The 23993-nt window shown below is 45.1% G+C and overlaps 1 protein-coding gene across 3 annotated transcripts in view; it reads right to left on the bottom strand.

The window, feature by feature from the left end:
* Positions 1 to 23993, bottom strand: part of LOC146194153 (branched-chain alpha-ketoacid dehydrogenase kinase-like) — an 84346-nt gene that overhangs the window by 35047 nt on the left and 25306 nt on the right. For all 3 annotated transcript variants that reach the window (XM_084597264.1, XM_084597265.1, XM_084597266.1), the window contains 5 exons: positions 10105 to 10173; positions 7486 to 7596; positions 7374 to 7421; positions 7205 to 7324; positions 4005 to 4103 (listed from right to left, as the gene is read on the bottom strand). In XM_084597264.1, the coding sequence (XP_084453390.1) occupies positions 4005 to 4103; positions 7205 to 7324; positions 7374 to 7421; positions 7486 to 7596; positions 10105 to 10173 (447 nt within the window). The remainder of the gene's footprint in view (positions 1 to 4004; positions 4104 to 7204; positions 7325 to 7373; positions 7422 to 7485; positions 7597 to 10104; positions 10174 to 23993) is intronic.

Below are 23993 nucleotides of genomic sequence, written 5' to 3'. Positions count from 1 at the left end.
CAATTAACACGGTCCTGTGCGAGCTGCATTTACTTGATCTCTGTGAACTTCTTAACCTCATCCGCCCACCTAATTTCTACCGCCCCCTGCTATGCTTTCCTTCCCTTGGAATCCACCTTGTTGCCCTAAGCGACCATCGGTCATCCTCTCTTCCCACTACATGTCCTGCCCATGCTCATTTCTTCTTGATTTCCACTAGAGTGTCTGTGGCTTGACTTATTTCTCTGACCCACTCTGCACGCTTCTTATCTCTTAATGTTACCCCTACCATTTTTCGTTCCATAGCCCTCTGCGTTGTCCTCAACTTAAGTAGAACCCTCTTGGTTAGCCTCCACGTTTCAGCCCCATAGGTGAGTACAGGTATTCCCGTTTCTTTGCAGTAAAGGCAGACCCCGTGCCAATGTGAAAAATACATCAACCAATGGTGCAAGCATGTGCCAAACAAAAGCAGCATTGCACAAATTGGGTTTCTCAATACAAACAAATGTGACACTCTACACTCACCTAAAAGTTCCCTTATTTTATCATGCCATCCTTTCCACCTCGTCTATTGCACAAATGAGAAAATAAGTTCTTTTCTTTTTTGGGGGGGGGGGGGGACTTGAAGAAAAAAAAAGAAAAAAACTGGCGTGGAAGTGAGTTGAATGAACTGTGCGTTGACTTGGGTGAAATGGTCTTCCACAGCACACAGCCTTATCAATAAAAGACATCCTAATCTTTTTCTCACCTTTTCTTTATTCTAGTAAAAAACAAACATTGAAAGAGTATAATTGTTTAAAGTTTTTAATTTCTGCCACTTAAAAACTACAACATATCAAGACGAAGAGAAGTCCACTTGTCGAAACGCTGGCTCAACCTGCAAACTGAGGCTTCCCCCCCTTCTACCCTTGTTCAGTGCTCTTTCATAACATACCTCCTTGTACTTCAAGACCGAAGCAAATTTTAAAAAGTGAGCATCTGAACCATGGACTGGGGGGCGAATGTGTCTACTTGGGACAGGTAGTGACCACAGATCCAAACCACGAAAGAGAAATAACTAGGAGAATAATATTGGGATGGAGCGCATTTGGAAGGTACTCAAACATTATGACTAGCAGCACTGGTGTAACTAAAAAAGAAAGTGTTTAACAGTTGCATCCTACCAGTACTCGCCTAAGGGGCTGAAACATGGAGGTTAATGAAAAAGGTTGTACTTAAGTTGAGGACAATGCAGAGCGCTACGGAATGGAAAATTGCAGATGTAACGTTATGAGATAGGAAGCACGCAGAGTGGGTCAGATAAATAACTCAAGTTACTGACATTCTAGTCGAAATCAAGAAGAAATGGGCATGGGCAGGACATGTAGTTCGAAGAGAGGATAACCGATGGTCGCTTAGGGTAACAAACTGGATTCCAAGGGGAGGAAAGCGTAGCAGGGGGTGGCAGAAACTTAGGTGGGCGGATGAGGTTAAGAAGTATGCAGGGGTCAAGTGAATGCAGCGAGCACAGGACGGGGTTAATGGAAGAAAATAGGAGAGGCCTTTGGCCTGCAGTGGGTATAGTCCGGCTGATGATGATGATGATTATGTTTTTACCTCCACTCTTGTGAAAGCAGAAGGCTGGCTGAGTGTTTGGTGCCTATCTATAATAGCATGCTGCAGGTCAAGACATTTTTAGATCTATTTACCTGCAAGACAAAAATGCAAAGCAGTTGCCGTAACCATGTCCAGACTGGGAAGAAAATTTCATAACAGAATTTAAAACTAACACATTTGAAGCATGTGTTGATCTGCAGTATGTTTCCAGGAGTGCAAACAAACTAACGGGGCTAAAAAAAGATGAAGCAGATGTCAAGAAAACCGCTCACAAGTTGATCGTATAGTCAGAAAGCCTAACAGAGAAAAATCATGATATGCAGAGACAATGGAGGTCACAAATTAATTTTTTTTCTGTACTTCCCAGTCGATTCATAGTGATAACAGCGTGAGAATAACGAGACAAACAAAGAAAGACATAAATCAAGTGTTGACTCGCAACTGATTTTTATTTGAAGAAAATGTTCTTTAAATGATTTCCTATCCAAGAAAACACCGAAAGTAAAAGAAGACAACCAACACTACTCACCATACATGATGGTGACAAGACACACATACCATCGTCGTGGCGCATATGCGTGAGACAGATGCCTTTTCCGGATAAATAAGAGACGTTTTTATCATTGAGAGCGACAGAAGGATCGCTGATGCACCCGCCACTGTTATCGTGAACAAGAAATGCCTCGATATATTCCCGTGTTAACCTATCTTTATGTTTGGCAAGGATGACGGTGTTAGAGAAAAGAGGAGTGCATGTGCTTTCCTTCCAATGATGGGCAAGATGCATTAAGAATCACTGGACAGGCAATTGTAATGTTCACTCAAACAAACATCGCCCCGTCTGGCCTATGTAAACCGCTCTGCAAGTGCAAGGTATCCTGTACACCACCCCCACAGTGCATGGTACAAAGCTGGTTGATCTGGCAACCAATCATCTTTTTCTTTTTCATATTTATTCCTTTCGCTTTTATCTACACTTGCCTGCACATGTGGTGAAGTTTGCTCGGTGCTGAAAACACAACGCCAACATTGTATCCTACTCCTTTACCATTTAACCTAAACTGTCCTTTCTCCCTGTCACTGACCTCTTTAATTTCTCCTACCTGTCTCCTTGCTATCCCTTTATTTCCGCTGCCCCAGTTGAGGTGCTTCAGCTCATTTTGGTAGCAGATACCGGGGCTGGCAAAAATCTTTTCCTCCCTTTATTATTTTTATTTTATTCTATAATAATAAAACCACTTACTATGTTGTATTTTCCAGTAATGTTCTTTAACCCATGCGCTACACCATGAGTTTACAGCCTTACAACAAACTTTTCTTTCCCGTTTCGGCTTATCACCCTTCTCACCCATGCAAGAAGTTTATCACGTGCCCGAGAAATCAAATGGGAGGGGTAACCGCTTGACCTTAATCAGGCAGCCTGACACATCGCACTCTTACAAGATTTGCAAATGGTGGATTAAGGAACGACATAATAATGGCATTTTTCACCAGTTTTTGTATGACCCGACTTGTAGTTCAGAAGGGACTTGGTCGACCGAGGAGAGTATAACCAGCACACATGGTGCACTTCTAGGTGTAAGGTGAGAAATTGGAGTGCCTCATCTTTTGGAAGTTCTGTCGTAAAAGCCAGTCCTAGCGCACTTTTTTCAAAAACCTTCAATACGTATTAGCCTTTGGGTAATGTTTCCCTTGTGAGTGAACACGATGTAGTCATCTACGTAACAAAAGATCCCTAAAACTAACCCTCCACATCCACTTTCAATTAATTTGCCAACAATGTTGGAAAGCGCCGGTGCTACTTCAGGCACGATACAAACACCATCATTTTGGACAAAGGACCTACCATCCCATTCAATTAGTTGACTGGAGGCAAAAAGATAAGGTCTCCAGGAAGTTCTCAAGGGAAACTCCACAACTTGTACTGAAACAAATATAGGTTCACACGTGAAGAGGCTTTTCATGTTCACGATAACAGTGGCGGGGGCATCAGCGGTCCTTCTATCGCTCTCAATGATAAAAACAGTTCTCCTATTTATCCAGAAAAGACATCTAACTGTCTCATGCACCACGGGGTTGTCTTACTTTACTTTTGGTGTTTTCCTGGACAGGAAAGCATTTAAAGAATGTTTCCTTCAAATAAACATCACTTGCGAGTCAGCACTTGTGTCTTTCTTCGTTCGTCTTGTTTTTCTGCCCTGCTTTCACCAACTTGCCCAAATTAATTTCACAATCCATTTCAGCACACTTTGAGGCGGCATAAAAAACGCTGAATACGTTCAAATGCAGATATTTAAAAGATGTTTCTTATTTTTGCTATTTTATGTGTTTACTACTGCGTGCCCTTTTAATTAGCCCCTGACTAGGCTACCAAATTAAATGTGGTGATTAGAGCAGTAGTAGTACTAGTGAAGAGGCAAACCACCCACCCTGTCCTTGCGCAGTGCTATGTGGTGCTCAGCGAGCATCCGCATTCCCAGGCGAGAGGTCAGCGTGCGGTCCAGAAAGGTCTTCACCATCTCATCTTGCTGCACAGAGGAATCGTACATGTCTGCTGGAATAAATACACCTACACACTGCCACAGCCGGACTCAAGGGAGAGCATTCCTACGGCCTTCTCAATCGCCGCGAAAGCAATGGGAGCTTTTCTCCTTGAGTTGCGCTCTTCGCCGCCGCAAGGGGCGCGACCTGCTCACTGTTCACTCTGCGTCTGCTTCAGCGGCGGCGGTTGGCTTTTGCCTGGTTTCGTGCTGTCGCCCGAGGGTTTCGTGGTGAGTGCAGCTCCAAAATGAAAGAACGCAGAAGGTAGATGCTGCAGTGGCTTGTCATCAGCATACTACACACGTGAACGCAGTCTTTATATAAGAAACACTGCCACTCAGCGAGTGCTTGACAAACATATGACATACATTGTAGCTACTTTTGTTCATTTTAATCCGAACTTTTCTCAAGCCTGTACAAGAATAGGAATAAAATATTAAATGAACAGTAGTCACATCGAAGCTTCTTCAAGGCTAACATGATAGCAACTCGTCTGCAACGGCAAAGCCATCTTTCAGCGCTAGATGCGAAGCCGTGGCATCAAAGATGAAAATAATTTAAAAAATACGCAATTGTAGTTGCATAATGCTTGCATGACAAAGTATTAGTAAAGCAGTCAAAGTAAAAACTGTGAGGTTGAGGTTTCAATGTTATTAGAATTTATTATTTTCATTTAGCAAATAAACATTCTTTTAATGAAATTGTTACATGATATTATGCTTATTATGAAAACAAGCAATAGTTTGATATTCATGACGTCGTTTGTGCTGGAAGCAGTAAAAAGAGGCCACTAAATGATGCAGTTGATACTCGATTGTAGTGGCTAACAAATGAGTTCCCCTGCTATAGCGAAAGTATATCCAAGAAACTTCTAAAGCATTAAAGAAGGCTGAAGAAACATTTCAAGCACTATAGTGACACCATTGAGGCTCTCTTCGGGAAAGTAAGGCTAATGAGCGAAAGGGAACGACATGCGAGGGCTTTAACAGCGGCACTGACTACATTGTCAAGACGGACATTTTATCTGGGAGCAAAATCAAGGCAGCTTGCGTCGATGCCGAAGAAATCATTTCTGCTGTGCCGCAATCAGTAACCGAGAAACTGAAGGAAGTGATGGCATCTCCTGTCATATCCCATTACCCACTGTCACATATTCTGCTTTAACTTACGTTGCTGAATATATTGTTAAGTTAATCAATGACTTCGGGCGTGACGCTTGCACTGTTCTTCTTGAAACTAGCGAAAGAAGCAGCCCCATGTACACTCTTCTACGAGGACAATATTCTAGTGGACTGCATCATCCGAAACTAGAGTTTGTTGCCGTATTGGACATATTTTTTTTTTGTCTTGAAAAAGCTATCTTGCACTGACTACACACAAATGCCTTCGAGTACTTAAGGTACTGATTCAACCAGCATTTGAGAATTCACAATTGAGTTACCCAGAAGGAATTGACAACAGCCATGCTATTATAAGGTCCGCTTGCCAAGAAAGTGACAGACAGGAACGAAAGGCCAGCTCCTTATGTGCACAAGCTGTCCAGGAAGATTTTGAGATTGAATTTTCTAGCCGCAGGTCGCATTTTGATGAACTGATAAATATGCAGTACAATGTCCATTGTACTGCATTGTAAGCAGTACAATGCAATTTGTATTTTTTTATTGTTTGCCGCTCTTTTTAGTTATGCATAGTTTATGACCATTTCCTTGATTATAAGTGGTTATTTATCGATGAATTAAACCGACTACGTCTGTTATACATGTGCATCAGTAGCGAGACTACACATGCATCTTCAGTCTTTCAACCGACTGATATGTTTTGAAAGAAGCTAAAACAACCCACTCCGCTAGACAGCTGAAATTTCAACTATATTAGTAAATTTTTGTTTCTTACTCTGAATCTGAGACGCGCCATGAATTTATGCCGGTGCCTCTTTCGCTCTGAATGAAAACGGCAGCGGTTGACAAAATCTCCACCCATCAGTTTGCCATGCACTTGCATCAGGTTGCCCTACACTTACTTACAGCTTTCAAAGGCACTCTACATAGCCTGATATGTTTACTTTTGTACAATATTTAGGGGCAAAAAGTGTTGAGGTAAGTGTGCCCGAAGCTTCATTCGACCGTGCTCGACCGTACTGATGAAGGCGCGCACGCGCGTCCGCGGATTATTGACATTTTATTCTTCATACACGGTAAATCTTAGACGCTGATTACGGCGTCTTTGTATAAACCATAAAAGGCGAAATGTCAGGACTTGCCGGTTGCAACTGATGAGGGAGGAGCGAAGAGTGAGCGCACATTTCCCTTGCGCATGAATGGCAGTAGCAGAGGCGCAGCAGTGGGGCGGTGGCGACCTCACCGAGGCACGGCGGGAGGTGGAAACACACCCCACTGGTGAAGCCGCAAGAGAAGCGAAGCGCGCTCTCCCTCGAGACCGGCCCTGACACTGCAAGCGCTAAATGTATTCGGTGCACTCAGAAGGATTCCCAATCATTCCTTGATATGATAATACCCACCACCGCTTTTTCAGAACAAGTACCCTGTGCAATATAACAGCTTGATGGGCGAGTTGGTGCTGCATCGTACCTAGAAATGTGGCGCAATGAATACAATCTACATGAGAGTGCACCTGTGTTGTGTTTTTTCTCATGTGATTGTGTTTGTTGAGCCACATTTCTGGGTACAATCCTGTGCAACTGCCAAAGTAAACAAAAAACAAAATATTTGCATCTCAAATGAACAAGTTCCAAGCACAAAACTCCAAACCCGTGGCTCCCCGATGCTCTTTCTGCCCATTCTCAGCAACACATTGCCCACAATTAGCGCCGACTGATAAGCGCCCATTCAGGTAGTGACTTTCTCCTTTCCCGTCAAAGGGCAGAATTACGACAAGGCCAGCATCTGCAGTCTCCCTTCCTTGCCAAGGGGGTGGACACACAGCCCTTTTGCACATACAACCATTGAAAAATACGACAGCAGCAGTGACAGCACATTTGAAACTGCTATGACAAGTTAAGGGCTGCAAGAGCGGCACTCATCGACAATTTCTGATTATTCCCTGTGCACCCTGACCTCCAGCCACAGACCTTGATGTGCTTGCGGCACTCCTTGAAGCCGGCAGCCAGCTGCGTCACCACGTCCTTGTGGTCATCCAGCACCTGCTGCACTGTCTCCGAGTAGCGGCTCTCAGACTCAAAGTCGGTCACCTGCGCATCACCTTCGTCACACCAACCCAGGGGGAAGCAGAAGGCTTACCGGAGGGATTTCGGTGAGCAGGTAGAATGTCTGGGTGTACAGCTCGTGCTGCAAGGAGAGAAAGTGCAGGCCAGTGCAGGCCGAGAGAAAGAGAGAGAGCGCGCATACTGACCACCGCCAGGATGGTTGGGTTGCAGCCCACGATGAAAGGTAGGTTCCGGAAGCCAGCAATGCGGTGTGCAATCCGCACTGGCAGCTCTTTGTGCAGGTATTGGGCACTGCGCTGCAGGGTCAATTTCAAACTGGCCTCTTTGCCAACACAGGGAACAGCACATAATAAAAAAAACTTGGTGCAAAACAAAACTAGGAAGAAACACACACACAAGTGTTAATCTACAAACAGAACGAGAAGGAAGATGAGGCTTTGGATCTGCGCCGTCGTTGTCCACTTCTCCTCTTTTTGTCTCGTCTTTTTGCGCACGTATATTATTGAGGCTTTGGGACTGGTAGCGCGTGAAAAAGGACTGAGCGCCATGTCGGCATATTGACAGCCGGGGAATTAAACGCCTTCAGAGGCGGCCTGGTGTCTGCCTTTATTCTATAACAAGAGCACAAACTTACAAAAAACTATATTTTTGGAAAACAAAACAATAAAACATATGCGTAAGAGCTGTTTAGTGCAGAAACCCGCCAGCAGCAACAAAGAAAAGCACTGGAACAGCGGCAGTTATCGTTAAGGAACTCTACTTGTTTTTTGAGAAGGGCCACTGATGCCTTGCTCACACAAGCATCCATATAGGCCAGGCTATCAGATGTGCACCCGACTGTAGAACTGAGGCCGGCATTGCTGTTTCTTTTTCCTCTCCCAGTCTGGCCACAGCACCACAGCTGAGTGAGATCTTGTGCAGTGCAGGGTGATCTTTTCCTTTTTGCCTTGGTACTCGCTGGTCATAGAACACAAAAGGAACAAGGGGCTGTAACATCCATGCCAAATTTGTTGGCAACCCTCTTGACAATGTGCACATACGGGAGGACTTGAAATGGTCGTTCTTTTGCTTGGTCCAACCATTTCTACACATGTGGTCTTAAGGCAGTACTTTGTTTTTCAAAAATGTAGTTGCAAGTTTGCGCTCTTGCGTGGTTCTCCCATTTTGTTTTGCGCAGTTTGTTCATTACGCCGGTCCATCAACTAGCTCGACAGTCTACACTAGTAAGAAGACAACCACACAGTGCCAGAGGTAATGTTAGATGAATATCTTCGCAGGATGCTCAGTTACCACTTTGTGACATGAATTTCAGAGACAGTTTAAGCTTGGAGGTCAATCAGATAATGCATACGCGGCCAGTGGCACACGTTTGTGACACCAACTACGTATGAAGAGTTTTATTTATTTATTTAAATCAGCTAACCCCACTGAAATGCAAACTGAGAAAAATGCAAAAGTTTGTTATCAGCCCCAACCGTAGCGCTATAGACGCTGTTACGATGATACGCTTTACATACTAGTGAGACCAACTCAAGGTCATTTAAAAACAAATTAAGCAAATAAGTAGTCAATATTCACATGCAAAATTTGGACTGACTCTTTACGATGTGAAACTCTAGATTTGACCCAGTTTTTTTGATAAAACTCTATTTCTAAACATGTTTTTAATCTATAGCTGTTTATCACAGTAATGCACAAAAATGATTATGATGAGACTACAGCACAATCAGGATGTGTGTAACCATTAGCACCACTGTGCCTTGATGGTGCAAATGTGAAGCTCCTGTCGCAGGTACTGAAGTGACTATGTTTTTTTGTTTTCTATTTTTCACACTTTGGCAGCAGGAAAACAATTAAGCTGGACAGTATGGCATCTAGAATTATTTTAACTGACCGTACTACTGTCAACCCGTGACCAACAGCACAACTGTAGTGAAATGCAAAACAATGAGAGAACAGCTAGCATTGCTGTTTCCTGCCTATCTCTGCTATTAGGCTAGTAACAATGAATTTAGAAAGGCCACAATAACTAGCCCAACTAATGTTAACTGTAGATGCGGCTCATCCTTGCTTCATCAGTGCTGGGGCTAATGATGCCATCATTACCATTCTGGGTTCAGACTTCTCTCTGCCCCTTTTGCAGTCAATGAAAAAGTAGTGTTGGCAAAGGAATAAATGAAACCACGTTGACAAAACCACATGCAAGCTGACAAAAAAAGATGCTTACGAGTGGATTTGGCTCATTTTGATCTGTGTACATCAACACGATCTGGCCCATTTTTTATTTGACATAGGATCTGTATGTAAACTTGCTATGCTTTCAGTCTCAACTTTTGTGCAGGTCAGATCCCTGGATGAGCTTTCCATAACAGCAAAATCTCACTTAGGGCCAAATTTTAGAAGACTCCTAACCTCAGTACGGATGTCTTAAAGCCCTCTTTTGGTGAATGTTTAAATATGCCGTAAATAAGGACCACTTAGTGAAATATATTAAAAATATTTGGGGGGACACTTCAAGGGAGGTAGTGTAGACCCCACTTTAACCGATCCTTATGAATGTGGCTGATTCTGGTATCAAGGAGAGGTTAGCAGCTCCTGGCAAACGTGCAACCCAGCCAGTGACTGGCCTACCATACTCGTGATTTGTCGCTCACAATGCCAATGCCGACAGCACATTTTCGGCGTTAAAATTCACCGAAGGAGGCGCTCTTAGGGTGCCTTTTGAAATTCCGCCTTCCCTTTCTGCTCATACAGAAAATAAAAATCTGGTTGAAATTTGCATTGCAGAGTGGCAGTGTACTCACCAGCAGGTGGCTGCCATCGGGGGACTTGCCCGAGTAGAGGATGGTCGTCGGTGTCAGCCGCACCGAGGGCTGCAAGGTGCAGGAAGCACTCGTCACACAACTGGGCTCAAAAGACAAGTTTGGGATGATGACCCCTCCAGGAAGCTTCCCCAAAAGACCCTCATAGTCCTCTCCCAGCTGTGGTCTTTGTGCATGCAAGTCTGTGTATGCAGCCTCCAGAATTTCTAGTGGGCGATGCTGAGCGGTAATCTCCCTTATAAGCCACCCTCCCACACTAGAGCAGCCATCAGGAGCCCACAGACAAACTTAAAAGAAGAATGCACTACCAATACCGGTAACACAGATTTGTCACATAACGCTGAATGTTCGCTTGTACATTGCTTTGTACACTCTTAAAACTCATGTAGGCTGCATCTTTGGTCTGGGTATTAAGGTGAAAGTCTTTAATGGCTCATGCTCACAGCCACGATCATGTCAGTCCATCCGTAATGCTTCAGTATGATGATGTCACCAGTGGTATAGTATGTCGTACCTTGAAATTGATGACATCATCAGTGGTGTAATATTTCATACCTTGAAATAAATGATGACATCATCAGAGGTGTAGCATGTCGTGCCTTGAAATTAATGATGTCATCAGTGGTGCAGTACGTTGTGCCTTGAAATTAATGATGACGTCATCAGTGGTGTAGTATGTCGTGCCTTGAAATTGTGGGGAATGATCTCCCCTCGTTCTCTTTAAAGTTGGCTTTCCCCCGCGGTAGTTACTCTAGCTATTACAAAATGGCGCCACCATCACGGCAGCACAAGTGCCACCCCTGGTCTTGTCACTGTGGTAAAGCCAACTCTCTTCGGCTTGGGGACTCGACGTGAACGGACGCATCCTGGCGGCAAAGCCTTGCGTGACTTTTGCCGCCTCAGAGCTTATCCCCTGCTCTAGCGTGGGATAAGCTCTGCATATTTTATTGCTAGTTGGCATTGTTGTTATTGCAGCAATAAATGCCTGTTTGTTGTCAGCATGTGTTGTTCCTTTGTTCCCAAGAGCACGGCCCGCAGTGGTTGGCGAGCACTCGCTAGTGCACGTGATCACTGGGTGGGGTTGGTGGTTTGGACTGTCAGCCGCGACTAAGCGGGGAAAATGCATTTATCCTCCTATTAAACATCACATCTGGCGCCCAACGTGGGGCCGCTCTTGGAACATTGGACGATTGTTTGTTCGGTTCAAGGAACGTTCTTTGTCCAGACATGACAAGTGCTAGGCCTAGAGTGAATTTTGATCGCTAGGCCCTGCGGCATGCTTTCTTGAGTGCGAGGTGACCTCTGCTGCAGCATGTTTGAACTTTTCTACATGCTCAGGCAATTTTTGTTATCCTCTGAAGAACTTTCTTCAATTTGAGGACAACGTGGTCCACTTCAAGGGAGTGCGAGGTCTAGCACCCGTGGAGTTGTGGTCTGAAGCGAGTGAGTACGGAAGCCGCGTGGGTGGACAGAGTTTTCCTGTACATATTCTCTCTTCCGTCTTTTTTTGCAACTCCGGGAGTCGCGGGCTCAGGGAGCAGAGTGGCCTGGGGCCGCGCGTACCACTACGAGCTTGCTGGTATTGCACCTCAGCACCGGGCATCCCGGCACTGTCTGAGATGGTGGGGCACCGATCGCAAATCTGCTTCGTGTGGTGAGCGGAGTAGGACTATACCACCGAGCCGATGTCTCCTCGCGGCTGTGCATATAACCCTTTACAGGGCTTTTTTGTTTTTTTTTGAAGGCGGACTTTGTCATAGTGGCTGCTAGGCCTAAGGCTTTCATAGCATCCTGTACCACATCAGAAGTGACAACCGCCAAGTCCGTGGTGGTGTAGAGCAGGAGCACATTGCTGCCCACTTATTTTTTTTAGTACCTTCGCATGAACTGAGAAGTCTCATTCAACTCAAGAAAAGGCTTTGTTCACTTGAACTTTGCGTTTTATAGCCACATGACACATTTTGCTAGCGAGTTTTGTACGGAGCCATGAGGCCCATGTGGATGCCGGTGCCGCCTCTCGTGACTTACAGTAAAGGCATACGGAGAGCGTTCCAGCAGTTATGCGGGTTCACTGGAGCTACCCCGGCTTACTGCCCTCTGCACATCGTCTCGCTGCCGTCTGCTGCAACAGAGCTGCCTGTATCCTGTTCGGCACATCCACTTGGGCCACACATGGCGAGACCAGTCAGCACTCACACTGGCTTGCTACCCTGGTGTAAAGATGCAACCGTGCAACCTTACGCATCATTGCAGAATCCTGGCCTGCAGCTTTCAGCCGGTCTCGTGGGCCCTGTGGACACATGGTCCACTTCCCGTGATCCCTAGTGTTGCGCCGTACCAGCACCTGGCTTGGCTTGGTACCCTCTCTGGCGTCGTCTGCATCTGCCTTCCAGACATCGGCGCCACCTCTACGCACACAAGGCTGTAGTTTTCGACCGGGCCTCACTGCATACCGACGTGCGGACACTGAAGCCCACATGACATGCTAACCATCCTGCGGAAACCTTCACGCTACCGTCGGTGCATGAGGACGTCGACGGTGCTACCTCTGCTGGAAGGTCCCGCCTCAAGTACAAGTTCCTAAAGACATCTCCAGCATGTACTTACAGGCACGTGGGTCCATTTAAGGTTGGGGGGATGTGGGGAACGATCTCCCCTCATTCTCTTTAAAGTCTGCTTTCCCCCGCGATAGTTACTCTAGCTATCACGAGATGGCGCCAGCGTTGTGGCAGCACAAGTGCCACCCCTGGTCTTGTCACTGCGCACGTGGGTAAAGCCAAGTCTCTTCGGCTTGGGGACTCAACGGGAACAGATGCATCCTGGCGGCACTCTGCAGTCGCCGGCGAGGCAAAGCCTGGTGTGACTTTTCCAGCCTGGTTGCCCTGTCTGGCCTTGGAGATTATCCCCTTCCAGAGCGTGGGCGAACATTCGCCCGTAGCCCTGCTGGTGAGTCGGACGACCTAGATTCATTAGCGCGTTTTATTGCTAGCTGGCATTGTTACTATTGCAGCAATAAATGCCTGTTTTTTGTTAGCACATGTTGTTCCTTTGTTCCAAAGAGCATGGCCCGCAGTGGTCGACGAACACTCGCTAATGCATGTGATCCCTGGGTGGGGTCGGCGATTTGGACTGTCAGCCGCGTCTAAGTGGGAAAAACGCATTTATTCCTCTATTAAACCCCACAAAATTAGTGATGTCTTCAGTGGTGTAGTATGTCACACCTTGAAATTAATGATGACATCACAAGACGATTCATGCATATATGAAGCTGACCCCGCCGGGCGTCCGATCCGGCGGCTTTCATTTGGCGCTTCCCCGAACACCGCTCCACACAGCATATAGACGCAGTCATCAGCAGCATTTCAAATTGGTTTACAGGAAAGAAAAGAAGCAGTATGTGTCACAAACTCTAGCCAGTAGACAAGTCACTAGTAGCCAGTAGTCACAACTGAGGTCTCGCACTGCGCATGCCAGGTGCGCCTTTCATTTGGTGCTTCCTCAAACATTGCACCGCATAGCATACAGAAGCAGATGCTGTACAGCAGGCATTAGCGGCATTTCAAATTGGTTCACAGGAAAGAAAAGGTGCAGTATCTGTCACAATTCTCTGCGAACACCTTAACCAAACCGTAAATAAAAGGAAGAAGGTGGGAGTGAAAAAAGAGAGAAAGAGGTGCCGTAGTGGAAGGATTCGGACCATCACTCAATAGCGGCTTTCGCCTCATTGCAGCTGAGTGGCACAAAGTGCCATCTACAATTTTGACAGCAATGTCTTGCTCTCTGATGTTACCTTGCTCTTGCCCTTTGAAAGCATGAAATGTCCCATTACTTCTAAAAGACTTTTGAAACAAACAAGAAGTTAGGTGAGTGTTGCCCACAATTTGTGGTGTCTTGGCTGGCAAACCACAGAAGTACAAGTCAGATTCATTGCTGGAACATGCTCTGTGCAAATCGCCTCAGTTCTGTCCATAATTACTAGGTCGAATGCACAAAGTAGTGGACAGGCTCAACCAAATGAAAAGCTATGTCAGCCTTGCCATGAGTCTAGTTGGTGCTACATTAGGTTAGATTGTATGGAATTTTAAGGCACACAAGCAACTGTGGCTATCACGCACCAAACACAAGGTTAGATGGTCTGTTAAGCTAGCCTATGTTAAAAGCAATGCAGGATGAAATGGAATGAGTTCATTGTAATACAGTAAAATGTCTTCCCCTAAGTTCCTCGTGCTATGAGCATGAGATTAAAATGTGGTTAACTGTGAGCTTATTATTACACATAAGACAGGCCACATGAGAGAGAGCCAAATGTGCTGTCCCTCACGTGGTCTGTCTTGCCTCGTGCTGTTTTACTCGATTCTTCAACATGTACCAACCAGCCCTCTTCTGGAGTTCACACCCAGGGTTGAATTATGGATGATGTGTGTATATTCTACGCGTAGGAGACAATATTATCTCAATGAATCGTTTCTGATGTTGACATGATTTCCATTCTCGTAACATGGGCTTTATGGAGCGAAGCTTGTTGCTTCATTTTCCCAAGCAGCCTGCCACTTAGTTTGCTGCACGCTAACTTCATGCAGTGGCATGTTTTCTTTGCACGTGCAGCACACACATCTGCTCTTTCATTGCCCCTAATACAATTATTTTATGTTTTCATGTTATCTTACCGTGTTGTGTATAATGCTTCTTATCAGCGATTCAACAGCATTTTTGGAGCTTACTGCAGTGATGACACTTAAAGAATCTTTGCAATACAAAATGATGCCATTTTTGATGTTCTCATCCAATATTTTCTCCCCAACACAAGCATTTTAACATTCTCAGCAAAAGCTGACACACAGTGAGACAGTTGTATTGTATTCTCAGTTTTGTCCTGTACTATTGCACTACCAACTATCAGCTTTTGAGCCATCTATATAAAATGTGATGTCTATATTTTTCTTTTAGTGCCAGTGCATCGTATGCTCATGTGGTATGTGTGTTTTCTGCAACTGCGTTAGTGTGAGGTCAAAAACTGCAGAGAGGGTGTACTATGGTGGGAGTGGTTTACGGTTTGGGGGCAATAGTTGGCCTTATATATCAAAGCAAGGCTTAATCAGCAGGAGCTTGTTGTTAAAACTTGTTCTAGATGGACCTTTCGTGACTATTGAATGACAGAGATGTTTTGGTTGAGAATGGATTTTGAGGATGTCTGTACATCAAGGGCTTCGGTAGCTTTCGTGTTCAGGTTATGTGGGGACTAAATGTAAGTTTTTTGTCCGGTGTGATACCTAAAAATCTATTTTCTTGTTTCACTGGTAGATGGTTTGGTTGAGGTGAAGCGGGGGATTTATCTGTTAGCCTGGTCTTAATAAGAACACATTGGCTGCTGTTTTTTGGGGGAAACTTAAATACATTGCGGTCTGCCCAGGTAGCTAGTTTATTAAAGTAATTTGTATTTGTCTCTCACATGTAGAAATGCTTGAGGGATTGCATGCTATTTGCAGGTCATCTACGTGAATGTAATACATGGACTTGCTTTAGCTATGGCATTCACTTTTACTATGAAGAGTGTTGTGCTTAGGATGCACCCCTGTGGTACGGCATTTTCTTGTGTGAAAGTCATGGAGAAAAGTGCCTTTGATATGAACGATTAACCAGGAAGTCGTCCAGGCAGTTCAGGGCAGCGTCCTGCCACAGATCTGCTAGGTCGCGGAGAAACCTCCACATGGTGTCATAAGCCTTCTCCAGGTCAAAGTGCTGCCTGGGGCTGAACGCCTCCCAAATTGTGTTTTCGAGACGGACAAGATGATAAGTTGTTGAACGTGATTTTTTAAAGCCACACTGATGTGCACCCAAAAGTTGCCGGGTTTCGAGAACAAAGGTGAGTCTGATGTTTACAATGCTTTTGAAGGATTTTGCAATACAGTTAGTAAGAGGTCTGTAACTGCTATGACTTTGCGGTTAATTTGGTTTTAGAAAGGGTACTGTTATGGCCTTTTCCCATATTAAGTCCAAATTTTATTAAAGAGTTTCAACACTGCTTCTATGGCGGAGAGAGCCTTTAGAAGTGGTAGACAGGCGACATCATGCTTTTAAACATGTATTCACCTAAAATATAGTGCGTAGACATTCTCGTAATTGGCAAGCAGTGTCTTCTGTTTTTTACTTTACTTCAGCACAGTCATAAACACTGACTTACCAATAACAGACACACCAATGTATTTTACATTCCTTATTAATGAATGAGGCTCTAAGACAACTGCCTCTAAAGTTAAAATTGGGCACAGCTACAGATCTGCTGTGCAAATTTTTTAGATACAACTCCATTATGAAGCAACCTCTTTAGCCAAAGGCAGATTTTCATGACATTGTCCTAGTCTTCCAGTGTGGAACTGCAGGTGCTTGAAAACATCTACAGTGCAAAGAAGGAGGACACCAATGCGCATACTAGGTGTGGGGTCATCCTCTTTCTTCTTAGCGCCGTAGTAGTTTTCAAGTCATGGGATTGACCAGAATGACATCACTGGCTGAAGGGCGTGCTTTCCACTGTGTTTTTGATTGTGAATTTCTGGCTGGAAAAAACTAACTGCTAACTGGTTATCCCCAGTCATCAGGTAGTGACATATGAAATTGAAAAGCATGTAATTTTTTTGCTGAAAGTAAAACCTAATTGATAAGCATGGTCTAGTTTTCTGCCTACAACTTTTCAGAGATCATTACTAAAGGTCATAAAACAATCAAGCAAAATTTTTCTGTTAAAAAAATCAATTCCTCCTGTCATCTTCTTTCTTTTTGCGCACGTACAAGTTCTCACAGTGCTTTCCTTATAGCCGGGAATTCATGTTGCCCTACTTCATTCTTGTATAACTCTCTGTCTTCCTATTGCCACTTTCCACATTTCCTTGCATACTTTGACATACTGAGGTCGATTATGATACAATCACATCACTCTCAACCGATGGGAGTGATGTGTGGTTCAGCCCCTGTTTAGGTAATATTATAGGCTTACAGCTTTCTTACCTTGGGACTTCCTACTGCATATTTACCTTCTGTATTTTCTATTCAATGTTGATGTTTCTGAAATAAAACAGAATTGAACCAACCAGCCATGATTTTGTCTAAAATCATCCTACTGTCATCGCAGCTTCACACCTACAATAAAGCAACAATGTTTGTACAGCTTCCCATCTATTGTACAACAAACAAAAGAAGAGGGGGGCAGGATGACAATCCTGGCTGGTTGGTTCAAATAAACTGAAAGCTAGCACCTGGGTCCATATTCCGCATCGTTATAACCCTACCGCGTCGTCTGACTGGTGGAAATGCCGGAGCAGGAAGTGGTAGTACAATCCAGCATTTTCACCAATAAGATTGACTTGAGTCCGTCAAATAACACTTATGACAATGGCACAAACTTAGAATACACACACCCTGCTCTGTCTTCCTCTCTCTGTTTTTAAACTATATGTTCACCACACCTATAACAATACCATGCTGGAAATAATGCAAATGACATTATGACACTGAAGCTTAAATAAAGTGGAAAACTATCAAGTGCTTGCGGATGTGTTGGTGAAGACACATATCTCCCACAGAAGACTTGACTGTCACTACATTTGTCTACATTTGGCAAAACTCCCCTACTAGTACATGCATGCCTTCACAAAGTTTGTCTGCCTCATGCTTGACAACGAATGTAATATCTTATAATTTTACAAACTTCTTCCTAAGCATTTTCGCCCCAACAATGCTCGGCATAAATTTAGAGTGTTGTGTTGGATGTTTTGGCACATAGGCAACTAAGGCCATCTTCCGCCAAACACAAGGTCGCTGAGCTTGTTTTACGAGTGAAAATGAAGTGTTTAGAATCATCATCATCATCAGCCTGACTATACCCACTGCAGGGCGAAGGCCTCTCCCATATTTCTCCAATTAACCTGGTTCTGTGCTAGCCGCATCCGCTTTACCCCTGCGAACTTCTTAACCTCATTCGCCCACCTAACTTTCTGCCGCCCCCTGCTACGCTTTCCTTCCCTTGGAATCCAGTTTGTTACCCTCAGCGACCATCGGTTATCCTCTCTTCGCACTACATGTCCTGCCCATGTCCATTTCTTCTTCTTAATTTCCACTAGAATGTCGCTAACTTGAGTTATTTCTCTGACCCACTCTGCACGCTTTCTATCTCTTAATGTTACCCCTACCATTTTTCGTTCCATAGCCCTCTGGGTTGTCCTCAACTTAAGTAGAACTCTCTTGGTTAGCCTCCACGTTTCAGCCCCATAGGTGAGTACAGCTAAGATGCAACTGTTGTATACTTTCCTCTTGAGCGATACCAGTAATCTGCTAGTCATAATCTGTGAGTGCTTGCCAAATGCACTCCATCCAAATCTTATTTTTCTTGTTATTTCTTTTTCATGGTCAGAATCTGCGGTTACTACCTGTCCCAAGTAGACATATTCGCCTATTACTTCCAGTGCTTCGTTACCTAACGTAAATTGCTGTTCCTTCCCCGAGGCTGTTGAACATTACCTTAGTCTTCTGCATATTGATTTTCAAGCCTACCTTTCTACTTTTCCTCTCTTGGTCATCAATCATTATTTGCAGTTCATCCCCCGAATTACTTAGCAAGGCAATGTCATCAGCAAATCGCAGATTACTCAGGTATTCTCCATTTACCCTTATCCCTAACTGCTCCCATTCCAAGTCTTTGAATACTTCCTCTAAATAAGCTGTGAATAGTACTGGGGAGATTGTGTCTCCTTGCCTAACACCTTTCTTCATGGGAATATTTTTACTTTCTTTATGCAGAACTATGGTTGCTGTTCAGCCACTATATATATCTTCCAGCCCTTTCACGTACGGCTCGTCTATCCCCTGATTTCGCAATGCCTGCATCACCATCGAGGTTTCAACTGAGTCAAATGCTTTTTCGTAATCAATGAATGCTATGTATAAGGGCTGGTTATATTCCGAGCATTTTTCTATCACCTGGTTGATGGTATGGATATGATCGATAGTAGAGTACCGTTTCTGAAAACCTGCTTGATCCTTTGCTTGATTGCAGTCTAAGGTTGTCCTGATTCTATTAGCGATTACCATAGTAAATACCTTATACGTAACAGACAGTAAACTGATTGGTCTGTAATTTTTCAGGTCCTTAGAGTCACCCTTTGATATCAACGAGGATAATGTTTGCATTCTTCCATGGTTCCGGTACCGTCGATGACACCGGGCACTGCGTATACAGAGTGGCCAGTTTTTCTAGCACAATATCCTCCTCGTTCTTTAACAAATCTGCAGTTGTCTGATCCTCTCCAGCTAATTTCCCTTTTTTCATAGTTTCTAATGCTTTCTTGACCTCGTCCTTCGTCACTGGTGGAAAGTCTGACTGTTTTTCCCTGCCGCCAATCTCGTTACGGTCCTGACTACTTTGGCTGCTGTAGAGATCAGTATAGAACTCCTCAGCTACTTTGACTATCTTTGTCCATATTCGTGATGACGTTGCTTGCCTTGTTCCTTAACACATACATCTGGTTTTTGAGTATGCCCAATTTCTTCTTTACCGCTTTGAGGCTTCCCCCTTCTTTACAGCATGCTCAATTGTCTCCATGTTATACTTCCTTATACCGGCCAACTTGCGCTTATTGATTAGCTATGATATCTCGGGCAATTCTATGTGGTATGTTCGATTGGAAACTCATACACTGGCGTTTCCTAATCAAATCTTTCGTATCCTTAGACAGCTTATCGGTATCCTCTCTAACTATCCTACCGCCTACTTCTGCAGTGCTCTCAGTAACGATATCTCTGAAAGTATTGTTCATTGCTTCTAGGGTAATGTCGCCATCCTCAGTTAGAGCTGAATACCTCTTCTGTAGCGAGATCTTGAACTCTTCTGCCCTCCCCCTCACCGCTAATTCGTTGATGGGTTTCTTTCTTACTAATCTGTTGCGTTCCTTCTTCAGATTTAGGCTAATTTGGAACCTCACCATCCTGTGGTCACTACATCGCACTTTCCTGATCACCTCTACATCTTGCATAATGGCGGGGGTTGAACACAGTATGAAGTCAATTTCATTTTTAGTTTCCCCGTTAGGACTTTTTCATGTCCATTTCCGGTTCTTCCGTTTGCTGAAGAAGGTATTCATGATTCGTAAGTTATTGCGCTCTGCAAACTCAACTAGCAATTCCCCCCTGCTATTCCTAAGAGACAATGCCATAGACACCTACTGCCTGGTCTTCTGCCTGCTTTTTCCTTACCTTGGCATTGAAGTTGCCCATTATTATACTATACTGCATCTTTACGTTTCGCATTGCCGATTCTACATCATCGTAGAAGCTTTCAACTGCCTGGTCATCATAACTACATGTAGGTGCATAGGCCTGTACAACCTTCAGTTTTTACCGCTTATTAAGCCTAATTGCGATGCCTGCCACCCTCCCATTAATACTATAGAATTCATCTATATTACCCGCCATATACTTATTGACAAGGAAACCTACTCCTAGCTCTCGCCACTCCGGTAAACCTCGATAACACAGTACATGCCCATCCTTCAGCACAGTATATGCCTCATTCAGCCTCCTAACCTCACTTAGCACTATGACATCCCATTTAATGCCCTCTAGTTCCTCTAACAGCACTGCTAAACTAGCCTCACTAGTTAGTATTCTAGCATTAAACGTTGGCACGGTCAGTTTTTAACGGCGGTCTGTCCGGAGCCGGAGATTCTTAGCACTCCCCGCAGCATCAAAGGTCTGATCACCGCCGTGGTCAGTTGTTCCGCAACCGCTGATGACTGAGGGGCGAGGTTTTATTGGACTAATCAAGGGAGGTTGCGGCCAGTCACTGCACCAGGGTGGCCAACTCCTGTTCTGGTGAGCGAGTGCGTTGCCGGAGGTGTTCACTGGCTCCAGGTTGCACTCCAAACCTGTTTTGCAATTCCGTCATTACGCAGATTCTTTTTACTGTTAAACCCCTACCTAAGAACATGCACCCTACGCACCACGAGGGAAGGCGCAAGGCGAGAGCCCGCGCCTTACAAGCCAAATAAAAGGACTACCCCACGGCCGCTTACATGGACGCGGCGGAATATCTAATACCGCACAAAGCGTACGCGATAGGGGCAGTGACCGGGACCGGTTCGCCCCTAACAGCCGCCACGATATACACCACCTCCTCCGAGACGGCGGAGGCAGCGGCCATTGCATTAGCTATAGCCAACACCTCAGCTGACATTTTTTTCAGTGATTCCAAAACAGCCATACGCAACTTTGCGAGGGGCTGCGTCTCCCCCACCTCCCTCCAAATCCTCACAAGCACCCACCACACCCCCCCCCACAAGGGAGATCGAGTTGTTATGGGTTCCGGCCCCCTCGGGCAACCCGGGGAACGAAGCAGCCCACGATTACACCCGAGGTTTCGTTGGCCGGGCAGTGGGCTCCTCTGACCAGAGTTTCTCAAAAGATGGCCTGACCTCGTTTCACGACATAACACACCACTTTCGCCTCTAAAGACGCATCTTCCCTCCACCGCATAAATTGCTCACGAAGACCCAGGAGACCACATCGCGTCGCTTGCAAGCCCATTCCCACCCCAACCCGGCGGTACTTTCGCTCATGTACCCCGGGCTATACTCCCCCCAGAGTAACAAGTGCGGCGACAGAACCACACTAGACCACATCCTGTGGAACTGTCTGGAGGATCCACCTCCCTCGGACCTAATTCAGCTCCTAACTTCCGAGCAGTGGGAGGCCGTGCTGCTCAGCTCCGACCCGGAGATCCAACTCAGGGCAGTGGAGCGGGCCAATGAGTTCGCAGTTAGCCACGGGCTGATGGCCATCTAGCGCGACCAAGAACTCACCTTGAACCACTTTCTGCCGGTGAATAAATGTTTTCCAATCCAATCCAATTGCGATGGCAATACTGCGCCAGGTTTCAGCCCATTGCGTCGTCCCGGGAAGGGCCACATTTGATCTTGAACAGCCGCGAAGAAGAAGAATGCTCGGTCACCCGCAGCTAATGCTTTCGCTCCACGTTTGGTTCAGCAGCATTGAACCCTTTTCATTTATATGTGGGCTGGTAGCTTACGCTCTCGGGTCATACTCTTAAAGGATGAGCTTAAGTGTCCCCAACAAGGTAGCACCTTGCACCGATAAAGCGTGATAGGGGAATAATGTAGCAGGCAAAAGAAGCTTCCAAAGTTGCTGTCGCAATTCAACTAGGGTTAACCAGAGTTCAACCACAACTAATTTTTTCTTTTTAATCCGGTGGAGAACTGTACGGCACCGGAATTTGAACCACGGTCCTCTTGCATGCGAGGCAGATGTACCGCTGTAGAATATGCGTTCTTGCAAATAATGTCTGCAGCTCCACTAGTGCACTTAGTCTGGCAGATTATTTTGCAAAATTTAACTAGGTGGGTGATGAAGATGTTTTTCCCCACAGGCAGGTGTCTGTGCACAAGTATGGGAAGTTGTAGTGACGCGGTAGTGCACATCATGTGTTACGGTGTCTGTTAGGCTTTGTATGAATTCAAGTGTTGAAATTCGTCTGAGGTGTAATGTGCCCGCTTGAATCGCCGTTCTGCGCCTAATCCAGTGCAGATCAGAGATCAGAATAGAATTGTAGTTGGAGTGACGCGGTAGTGCACATCATGTGTTACAGTGTCTGTTAAGCTTTGTGTGAATTCAAGTGTTGAAATTCGTCTGAGGTGTAATGTGCCCGCTTGAATCGCCGTTCTGCGCTTAATCCAGTGCAGATCAGAGATCAGAATAGAATTGTAGTTGGAGTGACGCGGTAGTGCACATCATGTGTTACAGTGTCTGTTAAGCTTTGTGTGAATTCAAGTGTTGAAATTCGTCTGAGGTGTAATGTGCCCGCTTGGATCGCAGTTCTGCGCTTAATCCAGTGCAGATCAGAGATCAGAATAGAATTGTAGTTGGAGTGACGCGGTAGTGCACATCATGTGTTACAGTGTCTGTTAAGCTTTGTGTGAATTCAAGTGTTGAAATTCGTCTGAGGTGTAATGTGCCCGCTTGAATCGCCGTTCTGCGCTTAATCCAGTGCAGATCAGAGATCAGAATAGAATTGTAGTTGGAGTGACGCGGTAGTGCACATCATGTGTTACAGTGTCTGTTAAGCTTTGTGTGAATTCAAGTGTTGAAATTCGTCTGAGGTGTAATGTGCCCGCTTGAATCGCCGTTCTGCGCTTAATCCAGTGCAGATCAGAGATCAGAATAGAATTGTAGTTGGAGTGACGCAGTAGTGCACATCATGTGTTACAGTGTCTGTTAAGCTTTGTGTGAATTCAAGTGTTGAAATTCGTCTGAGGTGTAATGTGCCCGCTTGAATCGCCGTTCTGCGCTTAATCCAGTGCAGATCAGAGATCAGAATAGAATTGTAGTTGGAGTGACGCGGTAGTGCACATCATGTGTTACAGTGTCTGTTAAGCTTTGTGTGAATTCAAGTGTTGAAATTCGTCTGAGGTGTAATGTGCCCGCTTGGATCGCAGTTCTGCGCTTAATCCAGGTGCAGATCAGAGGTAAGAATAGAATTGTAGTTGGAGTGACGCGGTAGTGCACATCATGCGTTATGGTGTCTGTTAGGCTTTGTGTGAATTCAAGTGTTGAAATTCGTCCGAGGTGTAATGTGCCCGCGATTCGCTTAATCCACGTGCAGATCAGAGATCAGAATAGAATTGTAGTTGGAGTGACGCGGTAGTTCAAATCATGCGTTACGGTTTGTTAGGCATTGTATGAATTCACATGTTGCAATTCGTTTTAGCGGCTATGTGCGAGCTTGAATCGTAGTTCTGTGCTTAACCCACGTGCAGGTCAAAGATCAGAACAGAATTGTAGGTGGAGTCACGCGGTAGTGCCCATCATGT

The sequence above is a fragment of the Amblyomma maculatum genome, chromosome 3 (genome assembly GCF_055883805.1).
Source record: "Amblyomma maculatum isolate TAMU_Amacu chromosome 3, ASM5588380v1, whole genome shotgun sequence".
NCBI classification, from domain to species: domain Eukaryota; kingdom Metazoa; phylum Arthropoda; class Arachnida; order Ixodida; family Ixodidae; genus Amblyomma; species Amblyomma maculatum.
The sequence above is the reverse complement of the archived record's forward strand: the minus strand, read 5'-3'. Positions and strand labels throughout refer to the sequence as shown.